The sequence below is a fragment of the Crocodylus siamensis genome, chromosome 2 (genome assembly GCF_052110815.1).
Source record: "Crocodylus siamensis isolate JL-2025a chromosome 2, ASM5211081v1, whole genome shotgun sequence".
Classification (NCBI taxonomy): Eukaryota; Metazoa; Chordata; order Crocodylia; family Crocodylidae; genus Crocodylus; species Crocodylus siamensis.
In genome coordinates, this window is record NC_143396.1 from 3,688,875 (window position 1) to 3,708,037 (window position 19,163).

At 45.0% G+C, this 19,163-nt stretch overlaps 1 protein-coding gene across 5 annotated transcripts in view; it reads right to left on the bottom strand.

Moving 5' to 3' along the window:
* Positions 1–19,163, bottom strand: part of CTNNA2 (catenin alpha 2) — a 914,223-nt gene that overhangs the window by 188,380 nt on the left and 706,680 nt on the right. For 4 of the 5 annotated variants that reach the window (XM_090035040.1, XM_090035037.1, XM_090035039.1 and 1 more), the window contains one exon: positions 18,411–18,491. In XM_090035040.1, the coding sequence (XP_089891166.1) occupies positions 18,411–18,491 (81 nt within the window). Of the gene's footprint in view, positions 1–18,410; positions 18,492–18,766; positions 18,944–19,163 lie in introns of those variants that run through there. The other variant, XM_090035042.1, reaches the window with a different exon arrangement.

Sequence of the window (19,163 nt, forward strand, 5' to 3'; positions counted from 1 at the left end):
ATACATTTACTATTGAACTTTTGTACATAGTTCCTTGTATGTCACTCTGAAACCTTGTCCATCGGTGCTCACAACATCATGCAGTAATAAAAAACAAAAATTAACTGTTTCAAGTCAAAGCCTTTGCTGTGAATTCAGAAGGCAAGGCTAACTGTGCCTACTTCACTCTGGATTTTGTCATTGGAAAATAATAACTCACGACTATTATGTTCCAGATTAAGTTCCAAAAATGTTCTTCATTTGATTCAATTGTTACCAGCTCTGGCCTTACACAAAACTACCTGATATGGGTATAGTCTTCTGAAATATGGTGCCATATGTGCATCAGTAAACATTATGTGTAGAGTAAATTAAGCTGAGCCTTATAATTAGGCAGTAAGGAAATTACTGTAGACCCGAAAGAGTAAATCAGCAGTATTAAAACACTCTCCATTTCCTCTGAAGCACTTTAGAGTGCCATAAAAGCTCAATGTCACAGTGATAAACAACGAGAAGAAATACATCTTGAGAGAACACAAAGATGCAGGCATTCAAATAAGCCTTTTAAGCTCAAGTCCAAATTGCCATTCAATGAAATTTAAAAAACATCCTATGGCCTCTAATATTGAGATCAGATATTTAGACATCTCTTTAAAGAACCTTTTCATAAAAGTAAATGCATGATTGGTTCTATTAAATGGTAAATGTGGTTCCAGATACTAGGCTAGAGACCCACAGCTTTCTAAGTCCAGTCCTGTAAAGTGGTGAGTGCCCTTAGCTCCCACCATCTTCAGTGCTGGCAGTGACTTTTGTGGGAGCTGGGGTGGCCACTGACCATCCCCAAAATATAGGGTATCCCCTTGGTGAGGCAGGGGGAGTGGCAACCACCAGCCCCCTTGGCCAATCAGCAGTGAGGGGTGGGGCCACTGCTTCCTCAGCCAATCAGCAGCAAGAAGTGAGGCAAACACAAAAAGGCTACCTCTCTCCTTCCATCCCTCCCTGGGTGGCTCCGAACCCTGCTCCTTCTGGCGGTGTACCACCCTACCTCTAGGCACAGCCAATAAAATCGCAAGAACAAACGACTGACACGTATTTCTACCAATGAACTGAAAAACACCCTGACCTAAAATCTAGTTTGAATTTTTGCAGGACAGGACTTTTTGCAATCCATTCCTCATTTAGAAATGGACAGGGGACAAAGGTTTAAAAACAGGATGGTCCAGTATAAAATGGGACCAGTGGCCACCCTAGTGGGTGATGAGGGAAGAAACTGCTTAATCGAACTGGACCTTTTTATTCCAAGTATAACTTGGTGTCAAATGAAAATGCCTATACTCTAATACAGCTTTATAGCAACTGAGCTAATAAATGTCTTGTTCAAATGCAATAGCGGTCTGCAGATATTAAACATATGCATGAAATAAACATGCACTGCTCTCAGAGAAATATCCCTGGGTCACCATGCGACAGGCAGTTTTGCAGAGGATGCTTCCTGACTTCCACCGCCTTGAGTGCCCAACTCATCACAGCTGAAAAGATAATGTATTGAACTTCAAGGAAGAAGGTGAGCCATTTTTAATGATGTTGCAAGTTGCTTTAGGATCATAGTCATATTCAAGTTGATTCATAGATGGTTCAATTGACAGAAGGTGGCCCGGCGTAGCAGGATGAGGCAATACCACCCACACTGCAAATTCTCTTAGGGATGACGGATGCTTCGTCTTTGGTAATACAATGCAAACTTAGCAAGAGAGGGTGAAATGGCCCTTTTTTAATTCAGCTTCATGCTGACTGTAACCTGGCTTTGCATCACATCAACTTTTCCTCTGCTAGTAAATGCTCATAGAAAATCTGATTTTTATTTTGCAAGCCCTTGTGCATATTTCATTATTACCTAGTACTTACATAAGAAGTACTGAATCTTCAGAGTAGTTTGTAACTAACTACTGAATCCTCATAATGCCCTATCAGTTAGGTAAGGTCTGTGGCAACCTCTCTGTCTTTTTCTCCTTATATGATAAAAATCATGAATTAGTAAGCCCGCCTTCAGGATTTATAACTATAACCAGTGCCCTCTTGCTTGCAACAAAGGATACTTCAAACTTCAGCTTGCAGTAATGAGAGGGAAAGAGTTTGCTTTCATAACCTTAGCAGACATAAATCTACTCCTTCAGTGTTCACTTGCTGCAGACTTTGAGCAAATCACTTAGGCTCAAATAATTAAAAGTGCTTATACTAGACACCCAGGCTCCGATTTTCAGAGGACATAATGGAAGTTAGATACCTAACACCCTTCAAGTTTACTGAGAGTTGGATTCTTAATGTGTGTAGCTTCCTTTAAGAATCTGGATTCTGGGTTGATTTTTTAAAAAGATATTTAGCACTGGCAGGACCCATTAGATTCATTTGAACACAATGACAGCTCAGGATTTTTTTTTTTTAATTGGCATACCTCCAAGTTAAAGCAACTTCACCTTTAGAGACTACTCGTGAATACTGCAGCTTTACTTTTCTGCCTTTCTTTCTCATAGATAATTCTTATCCTTCTGGTAATGTATCTTAAGGCAGAGAAAGGACTATCACAGGGGTAGGCAACATTTTTGGCTGGAGTGCTGAAAAACACCACAATGCCTACCTTGGAAGGTGCCGGAGTGCCAGCATGCCAGAAAAACAAAATGAGGGCAGCGGGTACACGGCAAGATGACCTGCTTGTGCCCCTTGCCCCCCACTCAAAGCCCCAGCCCTGCTGCCCTGTGCCCCTCACCCAAAACCCTAGCCCCACAGCCCTGCTGTCCCTTGCCCCGCAACCCAAAACACATACCCCCCAGCCCTGCTGCCCCTTGCCCACCACCCAAAGCCGCTGCCCTCAAGCTCTGCTGCCCTGTGCCCTCCAGCACTCCTCTCCCTGCCTCCCAGCTCCACTGCCCTTGCCCCCCACCAAAAGCCCCTGCCCCCCAGCCTAGCCACTGTGGCTGTCAGCAGCTACCCCAGCTCTGGGTAGCTGCTGGAGCTCGGGCTGCTCCCAGCAGGGCTCGCAGTCCCAGCCACCTTCTGGGAGCAGCCCGGTCTCCCAGCTGGCAGCAGCTACTCAGAGCCGGGGCCAGCTGCAGCCGGGAGGCTGCAAACAGGTGCGCCCGGGCATTAGCTCTGTATCGGCGCATGCATGCATGCCTTGGAGTGGGGGGGGGAGGGGCCTGAGGCAGTGCAACCCCGGTCTCTACACCGCTCCCAGCACAGAGCTAGTGACCGGGCTCCAGATCCCGGCACAGCTGTTTGTAGCCAGCCTGGGCTCTGGGCAACTTCAGCAAACAGCAGGCAGGCTGCAAACAGCTGCAGTAGGCTCCATAGTTCTGGCATGAGCTCCATGCATGTGCACTCACCACCAGCATGGAGTTGATATCAGAGCTGTGGAGCTTGGTGCAGCTGTTTGCAGCATCCCAACTGCTGCTGGCCCCAGCTCCAGGTAGCTGCTCCCAGACAGGAGCCCAGGCTGCTCCCAGCAGGCAGCTGGGATGCTGCAATCCCTGCCGGGAGCAGCCCAGGCTCCATCGCTGGCAGCAGCTACCCAGAGCTGCGGCTTGCCGTGGTGTGCCGAGCAAAATGGCCTTGCGTGCCATGCTGGCATGCGTGCTGGGGCTCACCGACCCCTGGACTATCACGTAGTTAAAGCATTAGACTATGATTAAGGAGATCAAGGTTTAATTCCTGGCTGCCAAAGACTCCCTGCGTGGCTCTAGACAAGTCATTTGATCTCTCTGGGCATCTGTACATGAGATGCTTACTGCACAGGTAATACTGTGTAGTAGCGTGCCAGTCAAAAACCGTACTAATATGCTACTGAACAGTGTTATTAGGCTACCATGCAGTAAGCATCACAAAAAAGCCATGCACTGGCACTACTGTGCAGTAAGTCTAGTTACTGTACATTTAGTTAGCACTTCATTAAGAAAGTACTAAACTAAAATGTGCAGTAACTACTGCACATTAATGAATGTGCTCTGAGTAGACGCACCCTTTGTGTTTCAGATCCATGCCTATAATATGATGATGAAGATAATAATTCCCAAATTTGTACGGGAATTCTGAAATCTGTAATGTACTCAGCTACTATGTTTAAAGAAGCCATACAAGCTCCTAGAAACACAGAGATTTAATACCACAGACTGAAACATTGAAGTGTCTGTCAATAATACAATTTATATTATATACATTTAACAGGCATGAAACCAGAGAAAACAGTGAGTTTTAGGTGTTCCCTTTGCCTAATAGTGTGGCTAATATTTCTATTCCAGGGAAGTCTCTAGAATTCATATACATTTTCAATAGATTTCAAAGTGCTGTGTTTTTTCTTTTTTGAAACAGAATTCATGAGCGGTAGCAAAACAACTTTATCTAAGTGGCACCAAATGATATAAGGCATCTCCTAAGTGCCAGGAGTAAAAGGGCCAAGAATAGCTTGAACAATGTTGTGTAAGTTGATCTACAGGATTGAAACAGGGAACTAATTAGTGAGCGTACCAATGATATTGAGATGTATTAATGAATAATATCAAAATATGCTTATGTAGTATGAGCCAAATGTGCTTGAATGGACATTGCATAGAGGCTGAAGACATTCCTATATAGTTAACTAGTGGAAGAAGAAGTGTGGATGGGTGAAAAGGATACCCTAAAGGTATACCTGATTGACTGCAATCTGCCAGCTAACTTGTTTGTGCTTGTAGTCTGAAATAGGTAGCAAAGGGATGTCAAGCTTAAAGAAGGTATATGATTTTTTGAACAGCAAAGGCATTCCCTTAGGCAGAAAAAGCATGTAAAGGAAATGGATTCATCAGCAACAGAAGCAGACCTACTCACATATTGAATGGACCTACCAATTTTATGACAAAAGGTGCTTATTGTGCAGTCATCTGCACATCCTATGCAACTGGCTCAACTTCTCTTAGGGACCATCTCCCAATTCTCAACCTCTGTAATCTTCTTACTTAGGCAGGGTCTCTAAATGATATCTTCTATCATTACAAACCCTACTGGGACATAAATATTCTTGATTACTATGGAAGCATGATAACGGTGACAATATTTACATACTACCTTTCAGAATGAAGGATCCCAAAACACCCTATTAGGTATAAGCTGCTTCCTGTAGCATCTCCAAAAGCAGAGTGAAGAAAAATGGGAGGCTATCTCCAGCAGAGTGATCATCATGATACTCAATAGTGCTAGCTTGTTGGAGGTTTCCTTTGGGAATACTAGAAAGGCAGTGTGAGCACCAGAAATGTTTTGCTTGGTTTTGGTCATTATTGTAAAAGACCCTAAATTAGATTAGACCATAATTATTTTTAAAAAAATCTAGGGGACATTGAGTAGTCAGGAACTTGCTTCATGTCACATTCAGAACCACCATCAATAACACAATAGCCGTTAGCAGCATGCAAATATTAATTTGGAAATTTTACATCCAAATACTGACTAAACCCACATTTGATTAGCTTTTTCTGAGTTGGCAAAGTCATGGCATGAAATAGGACATTCACTTGTCTGGGTAGGACAAAAAGCAAGGTGGGCTAAGGAAAGCTGCTAGAACTGCCTCAAAAGATCTTGATTGCAAGAAAAAGTGGGAAAGTATTAGGCTAATTTCAACTTTTAAAGGTTTGACAAGGTAAGTTGATTAGATATGCCACCTGCAAGAAAACCTGAGGGCTGGGGGACACATCATGTTACACCAGAGCATTTTGCATTGCTTATACATAGCAAAGCTTCCAAACATATGGCCCACAGAGCTGCTCCTGCTGGCCCACCGAGTTACCCATGGGCCAGCTAATTTGGGAGTGTGGTTAGCAGTGGGTGGGGTATGCCACATAATCTGGGGCACTGGGGACCATGGCCCTCAGTGGCAGGGTGCAAGTGACAGGCCACCTAGCCTGCTGTTACTTGTGTGCTCCTGAAGCATCAAGCAGCTGCCTGGCCTATGGCTGCCTGAACCACTGCCAGCATGGTGGCCATTGTAAGAAGCCCCATAGTCCAGATCCAGCCTGGGGCCCAAGGTGAGTTTGACACCCCGATGAATACCAAAGTAAATTACACCTGGATCTGGAGAAGACAGACACACAGTTTATCACCCAGGAAGCAGACTGTAGGTGGCTACTACCTTGCTATGCCAGTAGGTGTTAGGGAAGCTAATTACAGCCCATTTGCTTTCAATCAACACCTGTTCATGAGTAAGCTGTGAACACATAACACTTATACTAGTGTAACTTATGCTAGTGTCATTTGTATCCCCGAGTCTTCCAGGGGTAATTATACACCAGATCGGGTAAAGTTACCTTGATACAGGGACTTCCATTACCTGTCTGCTCTTTGGTTACAGTGTGCAAAGGTCAGTTACACTAGTGCAAATGCATCATGTTCCCAGGCTCTAAGGGCACACACAAGCGCACAGCTGCAGAGCACTTTAAAAGGGCCCGATCCCATGACAATCTGAACCCACATTACATGTCTGAACACACTGGGAGCATAGCTAGATTGGTGCAGCCCAGCCCTGCCCCCAGTGCTGTTTTCAGAATGGGAGGGTGGGGAAAGGAGTGGAGGGAACTCATTCTGGGGGTTGCTCATCCAGTGCTTTGGGGTGGAGTGAGTGAAGTGGAGCTCCTCCCAGGTGGGAGGCTCCTATCCACATCCCCCTCCACTCCAGCGCAGACTGGGGAAACATCAGAATGGACCTCACTTCCCTGTCTTCTTCCCCTCCCATGCTGAGACAGCACCATGAAACCAGGAGAATGGATCACAGGACTAGGGGAAGAGGCTACAGAGACACATTCAGAGCTCTCTGGATGAGGTATGAATTGGAGCTCAGTCCCCCCATCCTCTCCACCCAATAGCTAACATGTTGATTGCCAGAAAAAGTAAGAACATATTAAGCTAATTTCAACTTTTCAAATGTTGAGAAGGAAAGTTGATTGGATATGCCACCTGCAAGAAAGCCTAAGGGCTTGGGTACACACTCTTGTATGACACCAGAGCATTTTTCATTACTTATGCTGGGTCAGGAGGATTGGTTCAACTCATGGCACTTTCTCTGAAGTGGCACGAGTTAGCCTGGGGGCTGCACTTCTGTCTGCACCCTAAGTTTCATCTTAAGAGCAGATTAAGAGGGCAATAAAAAGCATTCTACTACCTATTTCATGATCATGTCCTGCTCAGGTGAGGGGTCAGACTTGAAGATCTGCAAGGTCCCTTCTGACCTTATTTCTATGATTCTATGAAAAGGGACATTATTTTTTTATCATTGTCAGCAATCCCTCATAGTCAAGGATGGCTGTCTTCCATAAATGTTTTATCTGTGGATCTGAATATGGCTGACATCGTTGATCCAAGATTGACAGACTCTGAGACAATTGGGGCATGTGCAAGCATAAGCTTGGTTTTGGATATGATGTCACAATCCTGGAACACCTGTTTGTTCAAGTGTTTAAAGGCTGCACTTGCACATTTGAGATGATGCTGGATTTCTTTGTCAATGTTAGTCTTCTGTAGGGGGGCAGTTAGGAAGGCCAAGGCAGAGATGGAACTTGGACTAGCTTCCCAGATTAAGGACAATAAGAAGTCTTTTTTTTAAATACGTAGGGGGTAAAAAGAAGGTCCCGGGTAATGTGGGGCCCTTGCAGGATGACATGGGTAACTTGGTCGTCACACCAGATTGCAAAGCTAACATGTTTAATGATTTCTTTGCCTCCGTCTTCCTAAGTAGGAACCAGAACAGCCACCTCCCTGCTGGGCCCCCCTCGGGCCCCGGGGGAGGCACACCTGGGCCACGGGTTACTAAGGATTTAGTTAGGGAGCTTCTGGAGGGGTTGGACGTATTCAAGTCAGCTGGCCCAGATGATCTCCACTCTAGAGTTCTAAAGGAACTGGCCGGGGTCATTGCAAGTCCCCTGGCACAACTTTATGAGCACTCGTGGTGCTCTGGTGAGGTACCGGAGGACTGGAAGAAGGTCAAGGTGGTTCCCATCTTCAAAAAAGGCAGGAAGGAGGACCCGGGAAACTATAGGCCGGTCAGTCTCACCTTGATCCTAGGCAAGCTGTTCGAGAAAATTATGCTGACACACATCCAGGAGGGGCCAGCAGGGGACTGCATGCTTAGGGGCAGCCAACACGGGTTCATCAGTGGCAGGTCCTGTCAGACCAACCTGGTGGCCTTTTATGATCAGATCACCAGATCGTTAGACACAGGGGTAGCAGTGGATATAATCTTCCTGGACTTCCGGAAGGCTTTTGACACTGTCTCTCACCCTGTTCTCATTAAGAAACTGGGGGGGCTGTGGTGTAGACACCCACACAGTCAAATGGGTTGCCAGCTGGCTGGAGGGCCGCACCCAGAGGGTGGTAGTGGATGGGTCCTTCTCAACCTGGAAGGATGTGGGCAGTGGGGTCCCCCAGGGCTCGGTCCTCGGGCCCGCACTGTTCAACATCTTCATCAGCGATTTGGATGAGGGGGTAAAAAGCACCCTCTTTAAATTTGCTGATGACACTAAGATGTGGGGGGACGTGGGTACATTGGAAGGATGCAACAGGCTGCAATCAGACCTCAACAGGTTACAAGGGTGGGCGGACAAGAATAGGATGGGTTTCAACACAAGACAAGTGCAAGGTGATGCACCTCGGGAGGAACAACCGGCACCATACCTACAGGTTAGGGAACTCCCCTCTTATCAGCACGGAGGCGGAAAGGGATCTGGGGGTCATCATTGACTCCAAGATGAACATGGGCCGGCAGTGTGGACAGGCAGTCAGGAAGGCCAACTGCACCTTGGCATGTATCCACAGATGCATCTCGAGCAGGTCCAAGGAGGTGATCCTCCCCCTCTATGTGGCACTGGTCAGGCCGCAGCTGGAGTACTGTGTCCAGTTCTGGGCGCCACACTTCAAGAGGGATGTGGACAGCATGGAGAGGGTCCAGAGGAGGCCACTCGTATGATCAGGGGACAACAGGGCAGGCCCTATGAGGACAGGCTGCGGGACCTGAACCTGTTCAGCCTCCGAAAGAGAAGGCTGAGGGGGGGATCTTGTGGCCTGTTATAAACTAGTCAGGGGGGATCAGCAGGCACTGGGGGAGTCACTGTTCCCCCGAGCACCGCCAGGAGTGACCAGGAATAATGGTCACAAGCTGGCAGAGGGTAGATTTAGGTTAGATATCAGGAGGCGCTACTTCACGGTCAGGGCAGCTAGGGTCTGGAACCAGCTTCCAAGAGAAGTGGTGCAGGCTTCTACCCTGGGGGTTTGTAAGAGGAGATTAGATGAACAACTTGCTGGGATCATTTGACCCCAGTATTCTTTCCTGCCATGGCAGGGGGTCCGACTAGATGATCTGCTCAGGTCCCTTCCGACCCTACAAACTATGAAACTATGAAAAGATGATTTTTGAGGAAATACTCAGTGTTCTCTAGAGTCTCACTGTGAATCTGACATACTATTGCTGGGGACTGCTCATTATGAGCTTGTTCATGGAGGACCTCAGTCTTCTGAATATTTAAGCATCAGTCTCATTTGCTTTTATGCCTTACTAAAGATGGTGATGATTGTCTGAAAGTCTGCTTCTAAGTGAGCACAAATTACCGCATCATTACTGGAGTGTACTGAGCTGGATAATTGAGGTTGGGGTGGTCTCAGTTTTGGCTTGGAGTCAGCAGAGATTAAATGGCATACCATCCATTTGGTAGTTTAACTTGACTCTGACTGAAAGCTTGTTCATGGTTAGATGTAACATCATGGAAAGAAATATTGAGAAAAGAGTTCTGGAGCAATGATTCAGCCTTGTTTTACTCCTGTCTTACCTTCAAAGGGACTTGTGATAGATCCATTACTGAGAACCATCACTGGCATATCATTACAAAGCAGGCAAAGAATGGTGATGAATTTCAGTGTGCAGCCATACTTCAGAAAGATCCTCCACAATGCTTCTCAGCTGACAGCATTTTTCCTGCAGCTGGTGATCTGTGAAGATCACATCACTAGTGTCTCTTGATGAGCTATGCTGACACTGAGATTCCAGGAAGAGGTTTTCAGCAAGTGGAAGGAGACGGTTCAGGAGGTTCTCACAATGATCTTTCCTCTAGTGGACAGCAAGGCGATTCCTCTGTAGTTTCCACAGTTGTACTTGTCTTCTTTCTTGAAGACTGTCACAATCACAGTGCCCCTGAGGTCATCTTCGATTTCCTCATCATTCCAAGTCCTTTAGATGCAGACATGGAGCTGTGATGTGAGTTCCTCTCCCTCCTTGCTTGAAGATTTCAGTGGGGATTCCATCAGCTCCAGATGCCTTGTTGTACTTGATCTGCTTGATGGCTTTCCTCACCCAGTCAGGGGTTGGAGGGATTCCAAGACTGTATCTGACTGGGTGGTGTGGGATGCAGTTAAGAACGCTTTCATCAACAACAGCTCAGGCCTCAGGCTGCTCACTATTAGGATTGTCCATGAAGGTTCACGTGTTCCAGGTCCCTAAACTGACTGTGTCTCTTCACTGATTTCAACCGCAGTAAAGGTGACCCCACTGGATGCAGTTATTCAGTCAGGAAGAAGGTAGACAGGCTATGTTGAGGGCACCTTTTCTAGCCCCCTCCCCTTTTCTATCCCTTCTTCATGTTGGGTGAGCAGAGTGGATCCTAAAGAGGACTGCTCAGTCATGGCTACAGCTGCTGAATCACAGTCCTGCCTCATCTAAGTACTGGATGACCTTCTTATATTTGCTGCTTTCATATCAGTTCATAACTAATAACTTCCAGACCTCAATATTCTACTCTCATCACCACTAGATGGTTGCCAAAGGGCTTGAAAAATTTGCTGGAAAAGCCATTTTCATACAAGATGCAATAGCAGCAGCAGCACCAGGATGTGGGGGGGACAGCAGATGGCATTGCTTTTCCTCCAGAAAAATCACATATACCCTTTGATGGTGCTGTAACATGGCAAGTACAGGTTGCCACTATAATAAGCCTGCCAGCCCCGAGCCATGGGTCTACAAGTCATGGGTATTCATTTCTATCATAGTAGTGACTATGGATTCCAGCCAAGACCAGGGTCCCAGTGTGATAAGCACAGGACATATGTGTAGTAAGAAGGAAGCTGCAGAAAAGATATTATAATGTAAATAAATGTAGGGAAAAGGAAATGTTGTTATCTTTACAGATGGGAAATGAAAGCACTGCTTAACAGATTTTCCCAACACCACAAAAGAAGACAGGAAAAAATGCCTGATAATACAATCTCATATACTTTTCTTGCACTGCAATAAACCTTGATTCTCATTGTGTCATCGTTATGCTTAGAACTTGGAAAGAATGAAAAAAAAACAGATATTGATGATTAAGCACCAAATCCTAATTAACACTTGTGTTTTCCAACTGAAAATAAGATCATTAGTAACAACAGTGTCTATTCAATTATAGACCTCTCTGCTTAAACTACCAATAAGAAATCAAAGCAATCCCATTTGTAATGGTGAATTTTATTTGTTTGTGGATACCATCCCAGTAGGAACTGGATGTAAGCCAATAATTAATTTCTTATAGGTCACTAAACAACTGTTGGTTAGCCAAAAAAAGAAAAAAAGAAAGAAAGAAATGATATTGCATACAGAGGGGTAGATAACAGCAACATTGCTTTGACTTATTACAGAAATTACTAACTTATAAAAAATAAAAGAAAGAACAGAAATCTAATTGGTGGTTTTCTTGTAGAAAAAGAGATTAAAAACTGATATTATAAACTTAGTTATTCTTAATGTGGGAAGTCACAATTCCTATTCCTATTTATTTATTTATTTTTCACAACAAAATCTTATCAACTAAACCTCTGTGGAGCACAAAAGGTTTAGTCTGTGAAAGAATTCAAGATTTCCATTTTTTTTAAAATGCAGACTGAAAATTAAACCTGGAATTTCTATAAAGGAAATTCTCGAAAAAATATTTAGGATAGATAAAAACTTTTCAATTGAACAAAACTGAAATGTTTTATTTTGGTTTTAGTTTTATATTGCATTTCTAACAGATAATATTAAATAAAAATACATAAGTCTTCTCAATTAAAAAAATACTGAAACATATCATTGCAAAAATGTCAAAATGGAACCACTCAACATTGACAGAATTTTTTAAAGTATTTTTTAATTAAATTTTAGAGTCATCAACATAATTTTGTGAAGCTTTTTAAATTTTGATGGAATTATATTGTTTAATAGAAAATGGGTCCATCAAACTTTTTCCTACTGGCTTTATTCTTGACAATTATATTCCATGATTTTAATTTAAATCTACAAGTATCATAGGGCATGTGTAGATGAAATGAGGGCCCTAAATTGAAGTGGTGGGTTTTAAAAAACACCACTTCAATTTAGGGCTCATTATACCCCTATGTCATGTGCACACCCTGCTAACTTACCTGCCTCTCCAGAGGGGAGGGGATGGCAAGCTGCTGGCTTGGAGTAGTCCCTGGACTGTGTGGGGGGGCTGGTGCTTCCCTCCATGGCAGAGGTGCCCCCTGCGCGGCACCTGCCCCCAGTCACCCAGCTTGGGTGGTCTCAGGGGGTACTGCAGCTACAGAGGGAAGCACCAGGCCCCTGTGCAGCTCAGGCAGGCAGGCTCCAGGGGGATGGGGAAGAGATCAGGCTCACCACTTTTCTTGGGGGGGGCCTGCTTTCCCAGGATGCTGCTAGGCTGCCTGAAGAGCTTCCTAAAGAGCCGCAGTGCTGCACGGAGCCTGATGCTTCGCTCTGTGGCTGTAGGGGCAGAAACCTAAAACTCCTCAAAGAAGTTTTAGTTTGCTGCACCCTAAGTTATTTAATGCACAATACACTGCTGAGACATGCAAATACTGACACCACTAAAGTGGTGCAAAAGCATTTAGCCTGCTTTAAAGTGTTGTGTATACACGCCTCTCATTTTGCCTACACACAGCCATCAGGGTAGGTTAGTACCCTGAAAAATCTGTATGTCAGTGCCTCTCAAACCACAGACTGAACATCACTAAGGAAAATGTTTCCCCTTCTTTAGGAGTGCGTACCATCAGAACTGGTAGATAAGTAGGGTGACCATATGTCCCAGTTTGGCAAGGACAGTCCCAGATTTCATAGGCTGTGTCAGTATCCTAGCCACTGGAGAAAATTTAAGCACATTTCCTAGATTGGTGTGAGCCTTGGAGGTGTACAGTCGAGGCTGTATGAATGCATGTGCCACACTGTCCCATCTGGCTCCACCCCTGGGAGCTGCCAGGGCTGGGGGTACAAGCGGGATGCTCACTGCATTGGGGGCACTGGCCAGGCTGGGGGCATCATGTGGGCTCTCTCTGCCCTGTGCTGACTCATGGCTCTGTCACCTGCACCCGCTTCCTGGCTGTGCACTCCTCAGCTGGGTGGACGCAGCCAGCCCCAGTCTTGCACCCCACCTCCCTGGTAAGGGCAGGGCACAGCTAGGCCAGGTTGGGCTTCTCAGATGGGGATTGCAATGAGGCTAGCCTGGCCCAGCCCAGCCTGGGAGCGCCTGGCCAGGATGCAGCCACAGATGCCAGGACAGGGCCAGAGCTGTCAATCAGTGCAGAACAGACAGAACACATGCAGCACCCCCAGCGTGGCTGGCACCCTATCCCTGGTCCCAGCCCACAGTGCCAGCTCTGGTGACAAAGGCAGCACACTCCCCAGCATATCTTGACAGCTGTTCCAGCCCTGCCCCCAGCCACACACACAGCTTGGGTGCACGTATATGGGGGGCGCCCCCCGCATCCAGGGCTTCCCTAAAATTATTATGGTCACCCTACAGATAAGGCATATATATATTGAGTCTAATGGAGAGATAAAATATGTAGGAAGAGTCCTGTTTCTTACATGTACTAGGCAGAACAATGCTGATAGACTACAGTACTAATACTAATATCAGTAAAGACATCAGATCTTCTATTTAGTCCTTCATGGTGGAAATTAGTGGGTTGGTTACTGGAACTCAAAGAGAAGTGGCCTGTCTGATCCAAACTGAGAGTGGAACAGCATCTGTGGGACAGAGATTCTGACAGCGGTGGCAGGAGGCAGCAGCAGTAACAGGTGGGACACCGGTGGTAGTGACAGTAGAACAGCTGGCGTACTACTAACCCAACTCCAAATGATCTATAGACCATGTTGGGCTTCACTGTGCATCCAGGCTGTGCATAAGCCAAAATTCTTTGCTGTGTCCTTCCTGCTTACCTTTGCTTCAATGTCACTACCGAGTTGCAATGTTTTAACGACTGCGCGCCCATGCTGCTTTGTGATTACTTGTAGTATTTAAATAATAGTGTTAGTATTTTTTTCTAACTAGATAAAACATACTAACAACACCCTGCTGCTGTGATTGTTCTTGCCTGCTGTAGCACACTGTTAAGGGTTTTTTTGGTTTTGATGCTGGAGTTTTGTGTTGTTTGGGGGGGGTTGTTGTTGCTGGGTTTTTTTGTCCTTTTAGGCCAATGTGGAGGTGAGAGCAAAAAAAACCAAACCCTCCCCATAAAAATAGAGCCTCCCAATTGGCATGAGGTGTTATCAGCCTGTGAACACTACACGTTTCCCAAATAGTTCAAACCAAAGTCAGTGGTAGCAGCAAGCAGTGGGCTGATCTGATGTGCATGCATCCATGCACTCATTCACACTGAGTTGATCTGATATTCATCTTACTGACAGTAGATCTGAAGGTCCATTATTAGATCTCCATAATATTTAGCAAATACACAAGAGATCCTAAGTGGCGATTATAAATATGTAATCCCATCAAAAAGGGAAAACTAATATTGCTATAAATCATGAGATGGATTTTTTTGTGCCATATGCCGTAACCACAACCACTTTGCATGCCTGCATGTGCTCCTTTGTGCAACTGAAATAAAAGGCAGAACTGAGCAGTGCAATCTGAAGAAAAAGAAAGATCAGTGAAGCCTAGGAAGGCAGCCTGTCTGCCAGATGGAAAATAACCCTTCTCATTCCTGGTTACAAATACATTTTGTAGACTGCCCAATTTATGGCAGCAATGAGCTTGAGGAGTCACATGGGCAAGAAGTTTGCATGTCACGTTGTTTTAAAAAGCAATGCTCTAAAAATGGTATTATGGGCTTCCATGTTTGCTCTCTCTCTCTCTCTCTCTCTCAAAAGAGTGTCCACTTCTAAAGCTAGCTGTTCACAGTAAAGGATGGCAAACTGCCAGCTATCTAGTCTCAATTGGTTCATTTCTCCTTGAATCTCATTGCTCATCATAAAGTATCTATGGGACAAATCCTATCAAAACTGGAATCAAATTATTTTTACAGTGACTCCCCTGATACACCATTGATTAAAAAAAGGTTTAGTTAGATGCACTGGACTGGAGATTAATACATAGTCCATTGATGATGTACAAGATGAAACAGAATTCACTGTTGGAAGTGGTGGCGTATAATCGACATATAAACTCTTAGGGATGCAGATGCTATTGTCCCCTGGATCTGTACAGCCCTGACCTTCACTAGGGGTGTTGGCTGCTGCCAAAATCCAAATAAAGAATGAACTCATCACGACTAAAAACAATAAAAAGCCCATGAAAATATTAGACTTTGGATCCAAACCTATAAATGTTTGCATGTGTGTTTTACATTTCTTTTGCAAATAGTTCTAGCCCATTTTGGGGACTAAAGGCAGCATACATGAGGCTGAATATACATACAGACTAGATGTGACCAGTAAGTGCCATTTTTACTAAGTCAGGTAGGTCTGGGAGTGGAACGTGACCCAAGACAATATAGCAGCTACTGGGAACTCCATACAGAAGAACAACTCATACTGACCTGAAACTTCTCTCAAACAAGAAAAACAGTGTTGGAGGCAACACATAGCCTGCATACACACATGCAAATAATTTGGGAGAATTCTCCCAGGTTTGTTTCCCTGGTAGAGAAATTTACCCAGAGCTATGTTTACTGACACAGGAATGCTGAAGCCCTGAAGAATGGACAGATTGCAGTGCTGACATTGTGCAGCCGGGGGGGCGGTGCACACATCTCAGGTGCTTTGCTGGCTCCCTTAGTCTGCCTTATGACAGATGGCAGTGGTGCATAGGTAAGCCTTGGTTAACTGACCCTGACTGCCCAAGCAGCACTACATGGAAACTGTAAAAGGGATGTTTTCTGCTCACTACTGGTGTAGCAGAGTCTACTAAAGAATACACTGGCTTCCTGTGGAGGAGGGAAGGCATGCTGGGGAACTATGTTCTTCTGAGAGAAGGCACATGTGCAGACATTCATCCTCCCAGGAGAAACTCTCCTGGAACTGGATGGTTGTTCCCAGTTAGTTTTTTCCTGCAGTGTCCATTTTTACCCTGGGAAAAAGCCTGAACATCTGTACATTCATGGTTTTTCCTGGGAGAGCAGCACGTCTCCCAGGAGAAATCAAATGTCTGTACAAGGCCAAAGCATGAACCTCATTCTGGAAGCTTGGGGTCCCTCAAATTTGGAGCCCAGAACTGCAGAGAAGCAGCATCTTTCTGCTCTCATTATCTTAGCAATATATGTAACTGTGGCAGGACACTGTTTGTGCCTGCCACTTTAAGGGGCCAGAAGACAGCAGCCAGCAAGTGTCTGATTAGGGAAGCCATTTTAGATTCAGGGCTGCCCATATAAATAGGGCATTTTGCTGTTGGGAGGCCAGGCAACAATATTGCCTGGCTTCAGGGCTGCTGGTATCAACTAGAGGTAAGGGGGGAGCTATAGGGGATGGTCAGGAGGCTCCTGGTCCTGGGCATGACCTAAAACTGCACCCTGCCAGGAATGGGTGACCTGGTGAGGCTCTAAGTGGTGCGAGAGCCCCCAGACAATGCCAGGCCAGTTACCACCCTGGCTAGATATACAACTTGCTGGGGTCATTTGACCCCAGTACTCTTTCCTGCCATGGCAGGGGGGCGGACTAGATGATCTACTCAGGTCGCTTCCAACCCTAGAAACTATGAAACTATGAAAGGTAAGTCAGGGCGCCTTAATCCCTAGTCCCCACAACTGGGTGAGTTACCGACTTCATAGGGTCTGGAAGGTGGACCCCAGAGAAACAGCCATAGACTCAACCTGTCTTGACATCCCCTGACAGGTCCAAGGTGGGGCCAGAACTGGAAGGTTCAAAGGGCCAGGGGCCCACCATGAGGAACACCCAAGAGCTGAGGGCCTGGGGTTCCAACTAGCTTGGAGATGGGCCAGGGCCAGTGAGCCAAAGGTCCCGGGGGGACCACACCCATAAGGGGGACCAGCTCAGGGAGCTATGCAGCCGGGAATGAAGGTGGAATAGGCCACCGGAATGGGGGGATCTAAGTGGGGTTCAACTAATAGGATTCTGAGGCCCAGTGTGGGACTGGTGATGTTTGTAACAACTGGATGCCATTTGGGAGGCTTGGGCTGAGGTGTAGGGGAGGAACAGAGCCGCAGATAGCGCCCCGGCGTTGGGGCAAGAAATGAGCAGCCTCCCGCCTAATTAGCATAAATTAAGTAATTAACAACAAGGCATGGCAGGCAAGAAGGCAGGCAGTTAGCCCAGAAACAAGTGGGCAGGCCACAGGAAAATTGGCCCTGAGAAGGCCTCCTGTTACAATAACATTAGCTTGTTTCCAAAAGTTATGACGATGATTCATGGTACCTGTGGCCCACTGCAATATTTTTATTATTAAAGGATGGCAACCTGCATTGAAGCTAATATTTTCAAACTTGCTTGTCAGAAGTTAAGTATCTAAAATAAAGACCTGAATTTGACAGGAAATGAGCATATTTGCATATTTTGGCTAGAACTATTTTCTGATTTGCTAGTTTTTCCCCTTTGATAGTATTCTAGCCACACACTGTCACAGAACTGAGACCTACAAAAGCACAAATGCCAACACGTGCTACTGTATTCCTTTCAGTATGATGCAGTTTTTAAAATCAAATATTCTAAATACAACCTGTGTCTTAAGTTTGAGTTAAAAGGAGGAAAAAATAGATCCTTGCAAATGTCTTTGCTTGGTGCTTTATTATTTTCTGAAACTGAAAGTCAGAAAATTTGGATGCATGTTAAATTCAAGGCTATATAAATTTGACAGAATACGGTAAATTAAATCATATGATGAGTTTCATTTACTTCATTGCAATTGTCCATATAAGCTAAAATACACATGTGCCAGTGTTTGCGGGTATGGAGGCCTCTAGTTGTAGACAACTATATCCTAGTGTATTTTTCCACCATCTCAGAACCAAGGAACACTAGATAATTCAGGCTATGTGCCTCAGTTAATCATTTTGGCTGCCATTACTTACAACGTAGTAACACATCTCAATTAGATTGTGCATATTTATAATTCTACCAATGACACTGTGAACATGAAGTGTAACTGCTTTCTTGACATTCAACATGCATTAGGATGAACACAGCATACCTGCCGTCGTAGGTCCCTTGTCTTTTTGGTCATCTTGTCAATGGCAATGTTCAGTGGATCTCCCTTCTCCTTCCTCCCAGTCTATTAAAAAATACATAACTAGAGTTAGAAAAGAAATAGTCCAAATATACCGGTTTTAAAACAAAGCAAACTTATGAAAAGAAACATTCATTAAATGCACATATACATACAGCAAATCTTTCTCTATTGTTTGCATCTGTCATGGCAAAAAAAAAAAATCAAGGTTTCTATTCAGTGTAAGTTTTCAACCACATTATTAAGGGGACTCAGCTGAGTGCAGCATATTATTTTTAAATAAATCGTAAAAGGATAAAAGGGATATTAGGGTGGCTTACCGGATTGTTCAGAACTTTTGCTCTGATACATTGTGTTCACATTCTATATAGTCCATGCTGCAAAATTCTGGCAAGACCTCACACTATAAAATGAATATTAAGAATTTCTAATCTCTGTCCTGCCAGGCACTGGGCATGTTAAACATGATAATAAGCAGCAAAACAGCTTGAGGACAGAAGGAAAATGGTTTTTAATCTGTAACAAGAATCATATTGGCAGGCATTAGGTACAGTATAAAAGAGACTTCCACTTAAAACACTTTCTCCTGCAGAAAGTCTCAAAGCAAAGATCCTCAATGAAAACTGGAAAAAAAAATAGGGTGGGAGGTGGGGGGTTGCAGTTCAGAGCCAATGGGGGGGCAGGGGGAATGACATGGTTTAAGGTTGCAAGGTATGA